Genomic DNA, 17,501 nt, shown 5'->3' with positions numbered 1-17,501 from the left:
AGAAGAACCATTATCCATGAAAAACCAAAAAGCAAGATTAAAAAGGGAATGCTGGACTTGAGCATTGCAGCAGGAAAGGGTGCACTAAAATGTATCCACGTTTTTGAAGGTAGCAGAGGTGGAGGTTGAGCTCCATAGGGTCGGTAACAATTGGGGTGAAGAGAGTATATTTTCCTTTTATCCTCAGACATTTATTGTATATGTATTTTGTCACAAAAAAAATGAAAACAACAAATTCACATTTTTATTGCTGTAAGAAATACCTTTTAAAAAAGACTGACCCACATCATGAGCAACAGCACAGCTCTAAGGGTATCAGGCCTCCAGCGATGCTTCTCAGGATAGCACTTACTTATTTTGGCATTCTTAGAATAAAAACTCACTACAGACTCTGTTGAAATAAATTTTGTGAGCTCTAATCCTGTGGTTTTCCCAGGTAACCAAGTATAGAGGAGTTACTTTGAAAGGTCAATCATGGAGTCTTCCTTGAGGAAAGTGTTGATTTTCCCCCACTAGTATTTTAACCTGCTTGAAAGATAAGAAAATAAAGGCTAATCCTGCTGTAAAGTACTTTAACTAAAAACCACCTGTTAGGCATGTACACATTTCATTCATTAGGACTTCTGACCAAAATCATAGATGGGGAGCCAGGTGTGGTGGCACACCCCTCTAATCTCAGCAGCTCAGGAGGCTGAGGCAGGAGGCCTTAGCCATAGTGAGCCCTTGAGCAACTTAGCAAGACTCTGTCTCAAAATCAAAATTGAAAAGGGCTGGGGATGTGGCTCAGTGGTTAAGCACCTGGGTTCAATCCCTCATACCAAAAAAAAAAAAAAAAAAAAATGGGAGAGGGAAAGGAAGGAAGGAAAGAAAGAAAGTATCATAAATGAGGTTCCTCAACTCATTTGACATTTTGAGCTGGGTACTTTGTTGTAAGGATATTGTCAGATGCTTTGCAGCATCTCTGGCCTCCACCCACCAAATACCAGTTGCAACGGCCCCCACCTGGCCAGTTGTGAAAATCAAAATTATCTCCAGGCACTGTCAAAAGTCTCCTAGGGACAATATTATTCCCAGGTGGCAGCCACGGATGCACGGTTTAAAAAAAAACCCAATCATATAACAATAGAAAGTAAATTAGAGGGTGCCTCGGGCTCAAGGAATTAAGGGAAATTGAAAGTGACTGCCATTGGTCAAGGGGGTTGGTTATTGTAGAAGGATGACAGTGTTTTTAAATTGCAAGAGTGTTCCTTTCAGCCCATTGCTGATCAGGCACAGAGTTGCTGGGACCATTCATTAGTCTGCCAGCAGCTCTGGGTGGAGCCAGGATCTTCCAGTCCTTGAAAAGAAAAGGGAAGGAAGACCACACTGGCCCTGAAAGTAGCACCAGGTGATGTTTTGCATATGTGTGTGTGTGTGTGTGTGTGTGTGTGTGTGTGTGTGTGTGTGTTGTTTTGTTTCAGGTGATGTTGTTAATTAGGGGACCACATCCAGATGTCTCAGGGGTTTTGATGACAGCACTGCCTCCCAGTAGAAGCTCCTTGTTGTAAGTCCCCCAAAACAAAGCAAAGAGGAAAAGCAGTGCAGGATGGTTTAGTGTCACAGTGTGCCCCTCACACCCTGTCACTAGATGTCCCCTATTGGAAAAGGAGGATGGCTTTGGGCTTTGAAAAAAAAACAAAAAATGGGGGACTCAAAATGAACTCCAGCTCAGCGAGAGGAGCATGAAGCAGAAGAAAGACAACCAATTTGGTCAGAGGGTTAACTATCTCTTCCCCTGGTCCTATTCCTTCAGTGTCTTGATTAATTTTTCCCTGAACATCCGATTAGAGCTTAAATGAATTGCCTACTTCCTACCTGTGATCTGATTGCCTAATGATTGCACCGCCCCCTCTGTCCTAAACAACCCTGTCCCTAACAGTTTTCCTTTTCACCCCCTCCCCCACCCCAAATTAGATCTGATGCATTCAGTGGGCACAGAGGGGGTTCCTGTCCATCTTTGTGGGAAGGGACCTAACTTTCTGGGCAAAGAGGATCCCAGAATTATATAGATTGTTTTCCTCCCTTCCTATGCACTGGAGAAAGCCTCTTTAAAATAGGGAAGAATGCCTTGTAAATCTACATGATAAAGGGACAGAGCCAGAGACGGAGGGGAGACCGGAGAGAGAACTGCGGGATACCAGAGGGGGGAGGGGGCGGAGCTGAAGCCTGCAAAGCAAAGTGAGAAAGAAGGGGAAGGGGGGTGCTATTACAGAGCACCCCTCCCATCCCTGGGCTTTGAAGGATTCAATCAAAGGATTTAAACTCCACACCATTTTGCATCTGCTGTGTCTTCGCCTGACATACCACCCTGAGTGAGACTGACTGTGTCCTGGGCCAGGCAAAAACATGCACCTTTAGATTCTCCCTGGAAGTGTCCACTCAGAGGACCCTGAGATTGGTTTGAAAAAGCAAATGATGGACTATAATGTTGGGTGGTAACTATGAGCAGGTGGTGGGGGTATGGCTAGGAGAGGTGGGTCATTGGGAGGTGTGGTCTTGGGGATTGTACCTGAGATGCAGTGAGATGTATTTAGGATCTGAAGAATGAGACCTGTCGACAATGGAGGGTATAGTAGAATAACAGAATTTTAACAGACAGGAAACAGCTACCACAAGGAAGGGGTCCCAAGAGACTGGTCACTGAGGTGTGGCTGTCCAGGGGTTTATATGGTGTTGCTGGAGGTAACTTTTAAATCTACTGGCTAATGACTTTTAGGGAGGGGAATTGCTACACCCAGAGTGAGATACTTGGTGAGCATGCACCCCCTCTGTCCAATCAGGATGTTGATCGTGCACTGTTCATGTGCTCCATGGTTAGCTGGCTGGCTGGATCAGAGACTTTGCACACACAATTGCTGCTATGGAAATCTGCTATGGAGATCTCTGCCCTGTCTGCCTATCATATTTTTGGCTCCTCCTCTCAGTACCTTATCCCCCTGCTTCTTTCTCTCTCTCTCTCTCTCTCTCTCTCTCTCTCTCCCCCCCTCCCTCCCTTTCTCCCTCTCCCTCCCTTTCTCCCTTTCCCTCCCTCTCTCTTCCTCCCTCTCTCTTCCTCCCCCTGCCCCCCCACTTCCACCTCCTGCCAGGAGCAAAGCTGCTTTCCTCCACCAAGCTCTTCCACTGGTATGTTCTGCCTTTCTCAAGGCCCAAAGGAACGGAGTCAGCTCACCATGGACTAAATCTCTATGACCTTGAACCCCAAATAAACTTTTCCTCCTCTTGAGTTTTTGTAGCCATGAATTTTGGTCCCAGGGATGAGAAGCAGACTAACACAGACTACAAGCAGAGTGTTTCAGGATCCTGGAAATGAAATACTAGCATTCAGTTAAGCAAAGAGTGCCCCATAGAGACATCCCACTCTGCCTAAACAGAAACGTACTTTCTTGTTGTTTTAGAGGAACCTGATTTTCTGAATAAGGAAGGTTGGGCAGGGATAGTAACTGCTTGCTTTATAAGGTTCTCACTGAAATCAATGGAGTTTTTAGGACGGTAGTAGAATATGTGAAAGAAATTATTTTGTTGGAGAAAAGCTTCAGATTTCTCATGACATAGAAATTCTAAAATCCCTTCTTGGAATGAAGAAGAAGGGAGAGGGAAAGGCATGAGGAGATACTGGAGAGTGAAATCCACTAAATTACGCTGTGTCCATATACGAATATACCAAAGTGAATCCCACTTTTATATATAATACATTAATTTAAATATAATAAAGGGGAGACTTATAGAGAAAAGGAGTTGGGAGAGGAGAGGAAGGAAAAAAATGTACTGAGGAATGAGACTCATCAAATTATAAGCATGTATGATTATGTCACAAGGAATCCCACTATTATGTATAATTATAATGTACCAACAAAAATCATAAAGAAATTGTATAAACTTAAAATTAAGATTTGAGTGGGTGAACACCGGGGATTGAACTCAAAGGCACTCAACCACTGAGCCCCATCCCCAGACAGGGTCTCACTGAGTTGCTTAGGCCTCACTTTTACTGAGGCTGGCTTTGAACTCAAGATCCTCCTGCCTCAGCCTCTGAGCTGCTGGGATTACCGGCATGCATACACTATGCCTGGCTAAACTTAAAAAAAATATATATTGTAAAGCCCTTCCGTTCCATTTTCTGTTAAGAAAATGGAGAAAAGAGCTCATAACTTGAGGAGAGAGATGATCTGAGCACAAATCTACCTTCATTCATGTGTAGAATGTACTAAGGCTTATAGTTTTTGGGAATGCAGCTGAGGATCACGTGTGTGTCTGCAACCAATAAGAAGCAACGGGTGGGGAAATTGAGGCTCCACCCATCCGATCTAAGGGCCCCTTAGGATAGTCTCACCAGTGTGCTCAGGGTGCAGGGGGCATGTTCTGTGGTGTTGCATTCCCATTGGTTGGAAGGTGGAAAGAGGTGTGCCCTGCAGGGCCCTCTCAGTCTGGGGAGGTTAAGGCACACCTGTGAGCCCGGGTGGGGGCGCCATGACCCTGGCTCACCTGAGGGCTGCTCACTAGCAGTTCCGTGGTCCCACCTGACAGAGGCTGAGGAAGAGAAGCAGAGGGGTCAAGGGGGCGCTGTGACGCTAGGGCGTCCCACAGAGGAGGCCTGGTGCTTGGTCTGTGTGGCGAGGGCGGCCCCCAGGCCTGTGGTGGTAGCAACATGCTCAGGATCCTGAGAGGGTTTATTGCCTTACTTCGGAAGAGGGCGGAACCTGATGAGGGGCAGCAGAGGCTGCTGCAAGGTAGTCCTCTGTGAGTCCCCTTGGCCTCCACAGGAGGAGCCTCCTCAGAGGGGGCCTCTCCTCAGCCCGCCCAGGCTCACGGGGCTCACGGGGCTCACGGGGCTCGGGCCTAGCCGGAAGGGCAGCGGGGGTGCTGCCATGGTGTGCCTGGAGTGAGGGTGGCCCAGGGTCCTCCGTCGAACCTCGATCTTAAGTCTCCCGTTGGTCCAAAGGGGAAGGGTGTTTAGACGGCCACAGAGAAGGCCCTGCGGCTGCCACCCCCTTGCGTGACACCCCTTTCCATTTCCCGAGACGTGAACCGCCCTAATTCGGGGGTGAACTTGGTCTCTAACCCAAATAGGCATGTATTTGAAGCCGAGGGCGCGAGTCTTAACGTCTCCCGAAACCTTTTATTGCTTCCGGGAGATGTTGAAGGATCTGGAGAAACTGCTGGTGATGTTGAGGAAGGGTCGTCGCAGCCGTCCTGGAAGCTTAGAGTCTCCTGCATGCAGCCATGGTGATCGCATCAACATTCACACTCTCACTTGGGCAGGGCACTCACAGCTCCTAACAGGTGGCATCTATGTGTCAGTTAATACTCGCACCAACCCCGAGGCACAGAAACTTATCGACGTTGTTTAAAGGTGAAAACAGGTCCGAGGAGTGAAGAAATGTGCTCAGGGCCAGTGTAGGACTTATTTGTAGTGGGCATTTGCATTGGAGCTTAAATGATGTGATCTTTGTTTTTCTGTGTCATAGGTGACAGCAATTTGAGAACTATACAGGGGGTTGTGACAACTTTCTGTACTGATTATGGCCAGATTGATGGGTCCATCTACTTCAGTACTGATGCTGTGACTGGTAATGTGCCTCTGAAAGCTGGTCAAAAGGTTACTGCACTTGTGGAAGAAGATAAAGCATCTCATGTGTTGAAAGCCATCAAAGTAAGATGGAGGGCTGGGGATGTGGCTCAGTGGTTGAGTGCCCCCTGAGTTCAATCCCTAGTACCAAATTAATTAATTAATTAATTAATAATAAATAAATAATTGTTAATGATGATATCATTGGACTCTATAAAATTCTACAGATTTTCTGGTAAAGAGCCATCTTCTGGCTCAAGTTGTGGCTCGGTGGTAGAATGCTTGCCTAACGTGAGGCACTGGGTTCGATTCTCAGCACCATGTAAAAACAATAAAATAAAGGTATTGCGTCCATCTACAACTAAAAATACATATATATGTGTATGTGTGTGTATGTATGTATATATATATATATATATATATATATATATATATTCCTTTTCTGAGGTATGCGTTCAAGGTGGAATACATACGTCAAACACGGTGCATTTTAAACTTCTTATTCGTAGCTTCATTAAGGTATGGAGTTCTTGCATTATTTCCTCCAACACCATCTTTTTTCTTTATTGTGTATGTTTATTTTTCCTGTAAGATAAGTATGTCCATGTTGTCCATGTGGCTTTTGTGTTCAGCAGGAATTCTTGGGCTCATTCCAACTCATAATGTGCACACACATTCACTTGCCTTTTCTTCTGAAAGTTCTCTGTGCATTTACATGTCAACATTTGACTAGCCTGGATTTGATTGAGGTGAGCGGTCTGAGAGAAGGACCCATATCTTGGCTTGCTAATTGCTACCCAGTTGTCCCTTACGGTGAATTGGATGATCAATTCACTCTATCCCCCTGTTGATGGGAAAGGAAAGGCCATGTGTATGGTAAGATGTTTCTTCATAAGCCTTTGAATCTGTCTGTATGCCCTACTGTGTTAGTGATGGTAGCAAGGGAAAAGAAAAGGAATTTGGGAGAGGAGTTTGGCGTGAAATCTGGGTGGGGGCAGGGTGTGGTGGGGCGCCAGCCTGCTGTACAGTATGGCTGTGAGCTAGTGTGGAGTCAGGGCACAGAGTTATGAGAGGGTATATGAAGGATCACCCACTTGGATTCTGACAAAAGTGGTGCTGGATAGACAGCCAGGAGCCTGGTGCTTTCTTCCCCAAAGAAAGTGAATCTGGGCAAAAGGACCTTGAGATTGGTATTGACAGCTGGAAAGACATCAGTTTTGATATAGGAGTAGCAATGAAATAGGCTTTAGAAAAGACGTGGAAAAAACGTTACATCTTGGGGGCTCATGTTTCCAACAGAAATCTTTGAACCAAAAAAATATCACTCCTAGGACTTTGGCGCTACAGAAGTCAATGAGAGGGGTAGGCGATGCATTGCAAAGGATACAAACTAAATAACACATAATGTGGGATTGGATTGATTGATTATGACAATCCATTCATAGGGATGCTATATTACCCTTTCAGTAGTCTTGTTTTATGAGAAAGATTAGGACCTGAAACCTGTAACACTGCATGGCATATTAAGTTTTGTTTTGGAAACTGGGCATATATTTATTCACAGAAAAAAATGTCTGGAACATGATGAATGAAATAATACAGTTGATACCATAATATATTCTAGGCAATGGAAAACTGTAAATGATGGGTGCTTGTTTTCTGCTTCATATTCATCTGTCTTTTCCTTTTGTCTTTAATGAGAATGTATTGTTTGTGTAATTAAAAACAATTTTTTTTTTTTTGGTAGCAGGGACTGAACCCAGGGGTGCTTCACCAATGAGCCACATCCCCAGCCCTTTATATATTTTATTTAGAGACCGGACCGGGTCTTGCTAAGTTGCTTAGGGTCTCGCTAATTTGCTGAGGCTGGCTTTGAACTCGCGATCTTCCTGCCTCAACCTCCCAAGCCACTGGGATGACAGGAGTGTGCCATCATGCTCTAATCAAAAACAATTTTAAATAAGGATCGTTACTTCTGATGAGCTGAAATATTTGTACCCTCTCTGTGGTAGAAAAACTAGGCCCTAATGCCACTTGCCATTTTTAGATCTCTTCCTGTCGTGGTTATTTCTCCAACTCTCTCTCATGTTTTTCTCCCCCAGGACCAGATCTTGAAAATTGTGTTTTCCTCCCTGTTCTCCCAACCTGTGTTTGTTGTTCCTGTCTCTCTCTGCACCTGCCCCCACCCCCTTTGACCAGGTAAAGACTTCGTCTTCTTGCAGACAAAGCTCAAGTCTCACCTCCTCCAAATAAAACCCCGTTCTCTCCAAGGCTAAAATGTTCTCCCCCTGGGGATTTGCAAGACCCATTTTCAAACATGATTTATAGCCATTATCACAACTTGTTCAGAACTAGATATTTTCTCTATTGAACTTTGAATTCCTCTCTGGCAAGGACATTATATTTTTCATATTTGGGCCTAGTGCTGTGAACACATTAAACACGGATGCACAATTAACATTTTGGATGCGGTTTTGTAATCCACAAAGCACAGACGTTATTCTTAGCATCCTCTCATGTTTATGATGTACTTGTCATGCGAAATATATGGACTAGTGTCAAAGAGGGTAGTTTAAGATATTTCCTGAACACCAACGGTTCAACAGAGGTGGGCAGTGGCTGTATTTGCTGTGAGTCACAAAGTCCTTTGTCTCTGACACAGGAATCGTATGTCTTGCAAACCTACAATGACCAGGCTAACTCATTGAATTGTAGTTGTTATGAGGGAGATTCTTAGGGGATCATACACGTTCTTGTTGTAAAAATTAGTTTTGTTTGTAATAAGCGTTTCCATGTGTTACAGGTGGATGCTATATCTGACCATTTTGATGATTCTGGGCCATCTGACCTTGGAACCAGTGTTTTAATCAGTCGTGCCACCTTAGTGACAAAGGACGCGGTCTACATTAATAAAGATACTTGCTTCTCACTGTCTATCGTTCGTGATGGTATGTTTTGCATTTGCAGAGAAAGAGCTATGGCTATTACGTACTTGGCTGCAGTTTACAGCTCTTGGATATGTGACGTGGGCCCTAGGAATTGAAAAAAATGCACGATACAGGGACAGACAGGTGATATTCATAAAAACATCAGCGATTCCCTCCTTTGTGTGAATGCAGTCCTTAATGTCTATATAAAATTTCACTTATGTGTGTAATGTTAAGTCAAGGAAAACATTCTGCAAGTGAAAAGGATACCCTTCTCCAAAAAAATGAAATGCTTCAAAATGAGATTGGAGACAGCCTTATACCTCTGTGTGTGTGTGTGTGTGTGTGTGCGCGCGCGCACACATGTGTGCACATGCTCATTTTTGCATTCTATTTGTGATCGGCAGATAAGTTCCAAGATTTTGTTTCTAGCCAGTGCTATACTGGCAGGTACCCAAGTTCAATCATGTGCTCTCACCTATGTCCTTAGCTGACTCTCCCAAAGGAGTTGTGAATGTTGCTAGTTGATTAGTGAATCCCGTGCCGCTGCCAAAAAGTTGGCTGTGACACGTGGTTGACACTTTTCCGCATTTGACTTTGTTAAATCGGGACAGGAGAAACGGTGGCTACAGGCATATAAACTGACTTTCCAAGAGCAGGACTGATATGATTTATATGTCTGTTTAAATGTGTACAGAATGTACTTTACATACAATAGAAGGTGTGTTAGGGTATTACCATGTCAAAGGGACTTATGAAATGGAATGTGGCCTAAGTGAAGAGATAATGACGCTGAAATCTCTCCATGGTTATTTTAGGCTTCGTGCCTTATAAGGGCGACTGGCTAGAGGTCGAGTATTGCGTGCAGCCGGGCACCTCAAACATCAATGCCCTCTCCGTGAAGCCCATGAACTGTAGGCATGTGGATGAGGTAATCTGTGTCCATGTTTCACTGGTCATTCGTTTCTGCCTATCCTTCCTTTAACGATAATTTTCTTGAGGGAAAGTCTGTTGGGTGTGGTTAGAAATCTAGAACATGTATTTCTTGCCAAACAGAAACCTATTTTCTTATAGAAAAGGAAGGGCTTTCAAAAGGATCTAAATAAAATGTAATGTAGACCACATGCATAATTACTTTCTAAGTTATGTAGTTGGTTTTTTTTTTTTTTTTTTTTTTTTTTTTGTATTAGAAAGTTATTAGAGGGATATGGGAGTGGCTCCGTGGTAAGGCATCTGCCTAGCATGGGCCATGTCCTGAGTTCAGCTGAGTTCAGTTCCCAGGATCACCAAAAAAAAAAAAAGAAAAGAAAAGAAAGGAAGAAAGGAAGGAAGGAAGGAAGACAAGGAGAGAAAGAGAGAAAGAAAGAAAAAGAGAGAAATTGTCCAGCATGGTGACACATGCCTGTAATTCCAACTCCTTTGGAGGCCGAGGCAGGAGGATCAAAGTTTGGAGACTAGCCTCAGCAGCTTAGTTTTTCCCTGTCTAAAAAAATAAATTTAAAGGGGCTGGGGATGTAACTGGGGATGGTAGAGTACCCCCGGGTCTAATCCCCAGTACCAAAACAGACAACAACAAAAAATTCTGAGAGCAACAGTTAAGGAAAAGCAATTTGTGTGCCAGAAAGTTTGGGGAAAAAATGAATGAGGTGGGTTGTGAGTCTGGAGCTTACTGGCAAAAGCTGGGTAATGACTTGGGTACTGCAGCCTGAAGATGAGTAGGAAACTCAGGGAAATAGGATCCATGTCTATTGTGGGTAATATTTAGCCCAAGGTCTCTGGTCACAGTCTCGGGGCCCGTCTCCAGAGATTCCAATTTAATTGGCATGAGGTGGGACCTTGGCACTGGTGTGTTTTAAAAGCACCCCTGGCATTGCCAGTGTGCCAGGCAGGTTGGGAAATCAGTGCCAGGGTTGGAGTTGACCCACAGGTTAGAGGCAGAGTGAGGAGGTGCAGAGCTGGTGAGGATGGACTGTGCTTTTACACAACCATTCCCATCATTTCTCATCACAGGTCTGCATTAGCAGTGTACATGGGCGACATGGTGTGGTGGACGACACCATCTTTTTCACTTTGGATTCTCTGAAGCTTCCTGCCGGTTACGTACCTCAACCAAATGACATCGTTGACGTGGTCATAGTAGAGAGCGTTCAGTCCTGCTATATTTGGAGAGCAGTTTCTATGACCCCTGTGCACATATTGTAAAAGCAAAACCCTTTGTTTCCTGTTGGTCTTTATTCCCATGGGCAGTAAAGGGCCTGGTATTAAACCATTAAAGAAAAGCTAAGCTTAGTGAGCCCAAACAATACATTAAATTAGCCTTTTCTTGTAGACTTACTGGGTAGCTCCCTGGGGACCATGGTCCCACTTTAGAGATGTGCCTAATCTGTTCAAAAAGATGCTAAAACTGGTTCCTGATTGTAGGATAGAAGTAACGTTGCTATTAATTACACGGAAGGCCACAGTGGATGTTGACAGATGCATGGGCTGTGGATCCCACCACTATCCATTTAATTCTCCTCTTTGGCCAATGTGAAAGAGAGCTCTCGGAGTGAAACAGTGGGTTTTAGTCAGCCCAAGCAGGGGGTGATTGAATTCTTGGCTTTCCATGGCCAGGAGTGGATTCTGTGCTGATGGTGGGTGGTCTCGTTTGACTTTGAAGTAACCCAGGGAGGCAAAGTACTTAAGAGGCTGCAGGGCCAGCCCATTAATGGGCAGGATTTAAAGTCACAGCTTGCCTTCAGTTTTGAGTCCTCCTTCGGCTATCTGCCCAAATTTTATTTTTCCACAATATTCTCCATCTGTTGACACCATCTCAACCTATTAAATTTAGTGTTTACCTATGTCCCTTCTTTCCCATACTAGTATGGTAATTCCATGAAAAGAGGGCAGTTTTTGTTTGTTTTCATTAACCCACCAGCCAGCATGTACAATAGTGCCTGGTAGATACCAGGAGCACGTCGCATGTTATTAAGTTCAATAAATGAATTACCTGAGTGGCAATAATGCTCATCTGTGGTTAATTCATCATTCACTCCCTGGGAATAAAATTTTCTAGCATGCCATTAGGTCCTCAATGGATTTTTTAAACAAAAACATTGCCCATATGGTACCCTTCAGCCCCCTTGAGCCACTCTGTGGGAGAGGTGCATCCTGCCTACAGACATGGTTCAGGGGTCAAACACAGAGCCCCTTGATGCATGCATGTGTGTGTGTGTGTGTGTGTCTGTGTTGGGGGGTTGCTCGCCCAGAGGGAAGGATGTTACCTAAATCCCACAGGTATACTCCATGAAGCTTCCTGCCTTGCCTTCAGAGAGCATCTAACGAGGTAACTGTGTCGTTTTAAAGCTTTCAGCATCACAGAGAAGTGGCTGTGAGCTCAGCCCCAGTCCTGGGATTCCTAATTCCACCGTAACTCCCTGGCCCCCGGAATAAACAGGGTTTGCTTCTGGGTTTGTTTTACAGGTCTAGTGGGACCTCCCAACCATCCAGTGGTTACTTCTCCATTTTAAGGGAGTGGGGTAGTCAGGAATAGCTTGTGGAGGCTGTGTTTCCACTCACAAATTCTTGTCGATCCCATTTTACATGCCAGGCACTGGAGTGAAGCCAACAGGACCAAATCCCAGGCCCTAATGGAACTTGGCTTCTGTCACTGCCCCCTGGGCTTCCTGACCCATGGAGCAGGAACTCCCAGGAGAGAAAGGGCCAGCGGGAGCTGTGGCAGCTGCAGGTCCCTGGGGAAGTCATCATTCCAAAGCAGCTTCACACCAGTGGGAATTACACAGAAAGGCCAGGGTTGGAACTGAGAGGTGCGGGAGCCATGGATTCCAGGACCTCCCATTCATTCTCCAGTCTGGCAGATGCATTAGCGTGTTCTCAGAGAACAACTGTGGATTTTGTCAGCCCAGTCAGGTGTGAATCAGCCACAGCTACTGTACCCCCAGGAAAGGAAGTAAGACAATGATCTTGAGAAGAGGTTGGAAAAGTAGTGGTCTTGGGCCAAGTGTAGTCCACTGCCTGAAATGAGGCTTTGAAATGGAGTTCCATTAAAGGACTTTGAAAATTTTGAGGGCCAGGTGCATGTATGTACGGTGTTTGTGATCGCAGTGATGGACATCGTTTATGGAGAGAGCTGCTTTTGGGGGGGGGGCAGCCAAATTGTAAGGCTTTTATTATAACCAGTATTCATCGATTATTATCTAATGAAGTCTTCTCAATATCTTTAAATACACAAACAGTACATCAACTCTTCTTAGGCTAGGAGTATTTATTGCTAATGTTATTTTTTTTGGAGATGTTAGTCATTCAATCATAATTCTTTCAGATCACCAAGGAAGCATTTAGTTTGTTAAATTGATAAGTCCACTCAGTATTGGGGAACCAGAACATCATCTGCAAGATATTTACAAATCCAGGACAATTATATATGTGTTTTTGTCGACTGAAACATATACATATGTTCATACACAAAAAAGTGAAAAGATCAATGTGGAGTCAGACAGACCTGGGTTCACAATCTTGGTTCTGCTGATAACATATATGTGACAATTATGTCACTTCTCTAGCTTCATTTGCTCCACTTAAAAATGAGGATATATTTAATAAAAAATAGCTACAAATTTTGAACAATTATTACTATGTGTGAAATCAGAATAAATGTTTTAGAGGCACAATCTCTTTTAATTCTCAAGGCAACTTTATGAAAGAAGTAGGAGAGGTGCTTGAAGCATCTCATCCCGACTGTGTTTTATCTACTACTACTTGTATTTCTGATGGATTATCCTTCATCATTTCAAGGTCCACTGTATCCCCCTAAGGGGTGTGTTTTGTGACTGTAAAGGACCCCTCTTTGTCATGCTTAATGTGTGGTTTTCTGGTTCCTGGGAAGATAAAAATGCCATCACTTCATCCATACCTCCAAGGATCCCTATTCCTTTTTGTTGGAGGACATGGACTTTAGACCCAAAGGTGTCCTCTCTGTATGCAAAGAGAATTGTGACTTACACCCTCATCGTGAGCAAGAGTCCAAAAGCAGAGTTTGTTCTACGTTTCCCTTTCTTTCCACCTTTCTGTGTTTATTGCTTCCTTCTTGGACCTCTGGAACTTTGCCACCCTTCATCCTCACTGTATTTACTTATTTGCAGAATCCTGTTGTATATACCTGGCATTGGCAAAGGGCTACTGTGATAAAGATCTATAATGAGGCCTCCTATGAGTTGGTGATACCTTCCCCCAGGCGCCAGTCCAATAACAAGGACAAGGTTTTGAGAAAGAGGGAAAGGAAGTTTTATTGCTTTGTGAGCAAAGGAGAAACACGGGGGACTGCTGTCCCAGAGGCTGTGATTCTAACTCTCAGTGGGAACAGTGAGTGGGGTTTTAAGGGGGACACAAAGGCTGCACTCCAGTGGTTCCCTGTCAAGAGTCATAATTCATTTGTAGCCTTGAGAGACAAGGACCCGCTGCTGCCAGCCCCAAAGTCCAGATTCCTTCACTCCTGTGGTCCATGAGTTCAAAGACAGATGACTCTGTCTAGGATGGGAAGAAGGTTAACCTTGTTTTCCCCATGGTTAGGGAAGGGGCGAGCTCCCAGTCAAACTAGGAGCAGCCAGCGTGTGACTCCATTAAAATGGTGCGGTGAGCAGTGCAGTGACCATGACTGACTGACTGGAGTCAGGAGAACTGGGGATGCCTGATTGTGCTGTACAAGCAGGACTCTGAACCCCTGCCATCATCCAGCCCCTGCCAGGCTGCATTTTGAAAGATGAGGAGAGCTAATAACCTGTACTTGTGGAAGCTCCATCAATGGCCGTGTAGCTCAGGAATAAAGGGGCACGTTGTCCCCATCCCACCAGGCAGAAAGAGCCAGTTAACATCAACGGTAAAATTTCCAAGCTAGGAAAAGTTTCTGGCATGTTCTGTGGACTAAAAGGATGAAGGAGGGTGAGTCTGGCGAGTAAATGTGGGATGGCATGAAAGAGGGATGACAGGAAAGGAGAGTGTCATTGCCATGGGGAGCCAGATGGCACAGAGCCCTGGCCCTGTGTTCAGTGCATAACTTTATTGATACCGGAGATGGGAACTTTGGGCTGGGTGAAGGTGAACATGGAATCGAGTCAAGTGAGCAGAAATACATCAGCAAGGTTTTCACTGGGGCTTCAGCTGAGGGGAGAGAGCTGTGACTGAGAGGAAGGAGGACATGGCTGCTCCCTGAACAAAGGGAGATGCACATTTTTATTGATTTGCTGGGCTGGGTTGGGCTAGGTCGTGGTAACTTCCACTGGCCAGGGAAAACATTTCCAAGCCATGTTCCATCCTGCACAGTTGTTCTAATGGGCTTAGTGGCTCTTGCTTTATGTGGTACTGGTCTTGAGCTGCCAGGGAGCCTAAATTTTCATTTTATTTTGCCACTAAGTTGTGTTTTAATAACATATTACTTGTTCAACTTCTGGTCATGGTGTGTCCTATTTCTTATTCCACTAAGATGAAGACTCCTGTGTTTGTGGTTTCAGTGTAAAACTACCCAGATTGTCTGCACACATCTGACACAAGGCTGGCCTGAGAAGGGAGCCCCGCTGGGGGGGGGGTGTTGGTGGTGGGGCACCCCAGAAATGTTCAGGGAACCTGCCCCGGCCCCACACAGGGACAGAGATGAGCAGCTCCTTCCAGGTCCACTCCCAGCCAGGGGTTGAAAGGAAGAGTCTGAGCCCCTGTCCTGTGAATCTGTACCCTCCAGGACCTACTGTCTCAGTGCCTGGGTTCCTTCGGGCTCATCCATGGGCTGTTCCATTACTGGCTGTGGTGGAGCAGGTGGCGTATGCTTGACCTCACTCAAAGCACATTGAGAAGAGCGACATCCCACCACTGGGTATTCCTAGACAGCTTAACACCGCAGGCGCGGGAAATGTGTCATGTGGACTGTCGATCTGCACCTCGGGTTTGGGAGGTCAGGCAGGATCGAGATGAGAGTGAGGTCACGAAAAATCAACCCCTCTGAGACAGCACAGGGACACCTGGGGGGTGAGTCTGGGAGGCTTGAGAAGACAGGGAGTCCCCCAAAGCACGGGGAGCCAGCCACCGTGGTCTCCCCACAGGAGGGCGCACTCGGCAGAGGAAGCGTGAGCCGGGGGCAGGTCGTGTCGCCCCCATGTGGTGCTGTGGGAACTGTTGCTCTGGCCTGACTGGGTGACAGTAGCTGGTGGCTTCCAACCCTGACCAGACCAGGGACTGTGGAGGAGCTGCGAGTGGTCCGTCAGTCTGTGGGAGGAGGCAGAATTAGGATCCCATGTCCTCAGGGGTCTGGAAGCTCTCTTTCGCCCAGTCCCAGACGTCTTCCAGGCCTGCCCTAGGTGGCGCCCTCCATTCTCTAGAAGGCGGGAAAGAGCCACAGTTCCCTGGGAGCTTCAGGTGGGTGGCTGCCCCTACTTGGCCCACGTGGTCTGCGCAGGCACGAGCTCCTTCCTCAGCCCAGGGCTTCGGAACTAGCTGCCTCGGATCCTGACGGGGGCCGCAGGGTGTGAAGAAGAGTGATCGACCAGCAGCAGGTCATGGTGGGGACATGGCTCAGAGAGCCCCAGGGAGGTCCATTCTCATCCCTAGGGCCTGGGATGGACAGGAGCGACAGTGGCATGAGCCTGTGGGGCCCTGGAGCTGGGGGAGGGACGGGGTCCTGGGGGGGGGGGGGGGGGCTAGTGGGTCTGCGAGACTTGTGTGTCGGTAGCTGGACTCCCCATGTGCCCAGTGTCCCCAGTCAGCTTCCTGGGCACAGAGAAAGCCCCCTACTGGGGGTCCTCAGAGTGGGAGGAGCCATCCTCAGGGACTACGCTGTGTGCTAACCTCTTGCTTCCTCTTTTCTTTCTTTCCTCCTTGCTTCCTTTCTTAAGTTTTAGTTTTTTTTTCTATCCTTTCCTTTTTTTTTTTTTTTTCTGGACTAGGGATGGAACCCAAAAGTGCTTGACCACTGAGTTACATCCCCAGCCCCCTTTACTTTTATTTTGAGACATGGTTTCCCTAGGTTGCAGAGGACGGTGTGGAACTTGAGATCCTCCTGCCCTGGCCCTGGAGCAGCTGGGATTACAGGCTTGTACCGAAGTCAGCCACGTGCCCTCTTTTCACACACTGCTTTCTTCCCAGGCCTGGTGAAGGCACATCCATCCAGGATGGCATGGGGCTCTAGAGACCAGACGCCCCCTGGTGAAGTGAAGTGGAGCTGTGAAGGGCCCATGGAGGGAAAGCCGAGGGTCATTTCCCTGGTAGACCTCGTGGAGGGTTTCGGGTCAGTCAGGGGAGGATTGGTCACCTGTGAGGCTGGAGCCCATGTGTGGGTGGTCCACAGCCAAAGGCTTCCAGCAACCATTAGGTGCCTGGGCTAGAAAACTGGAAGCCTCCTAGGAAGGAGGCAGGACCAGCAAATACAGTCCTTCCTGGTTATCCCTAGAGCACTGGCTCTCTGAGGCCCTGGGCACCAACATGCTCCCATGCTCAATCCATTTCTGGAAAATGGCCTTAAATTTGAACCCAACCTACGCACAACCTCCCATCTGCTCTAAACCACTCTAGATGACTTATAATTCATAATGCAATGTAAACACTGTGGGAATAGTTGTTGTGATACTGTGTGGCTAAGAAACAATGACGAGGAAAAAAGGTCGGTATCCATCACGGACAGATGCAGTTTTCTCCCCAGCATCTTCAGTGTGGGGTTGTTGGTTGCATCCCATCAGGCCCAACCCCAGCGGGCCAAATGTAACTTTGGGCAGCACTTCCTCTGCGCAGGGACTCTGCTCTTTGCCCGAACTTGGATCTTCCCAGGATATTTTAGGAAGTGCATGGATGAGTATCCTCCTGTTACAGACAGAGGCACGGGGTGTCCCTTAGGAAACCTTGCCCAGGAACAGTGTGGGGGCGGGGTGTTGATTCTGGAGGATTGGGGCGGGGGAGAGAATCATGACCATTTCTTTTCCATGTTCCTTCTC

At 46.4% G+C, this 17,501-nt stretch overlaps 1 protein-coding gene across 1 annotated transcript; it reads left to right on the top strand.

The window, feature by feature from the left end:
• Positions 1-5,500: 5,500 nt before the first annotated feature.
• Positions 5,501-11,524, top strand: LOC114084445 (cancer/testis antigen 55-like; the record flags this gene model as incomplete). The annotated part of the gene is made up of 4 exons (XM_071606535.1): positions 5,501-5,689; positions 8,409-8,553; positions 9,351-9,463; positions 10,543-11,524. Coding segments are annotated over 4 exons (639 nt in total), but the record flags the coding sequence as incomplete, so codon positions are not given.
• Between the last annotated feature and the right edge of the window lie 5,977 nt (positions 11,525-17,501).

This window comes from Marmota flaviventris, chromosome X (assembly GCF_047511675.1).
Source record: "Marmota flaviventris isolate mMarFla1 chromosome X, mMarFla1.hap1, whole genome shotgun sequence".
NCBI lineage: Eukaryota > Metazoa > Chordata > Mammalia > Rodentia > Sciuridae > Marmota > Marmota flaviventris.
Note: the sequence above shows the minus strand (reverse complement) of the source record. Positions and strands in the feature narration are given on the sequence as shown.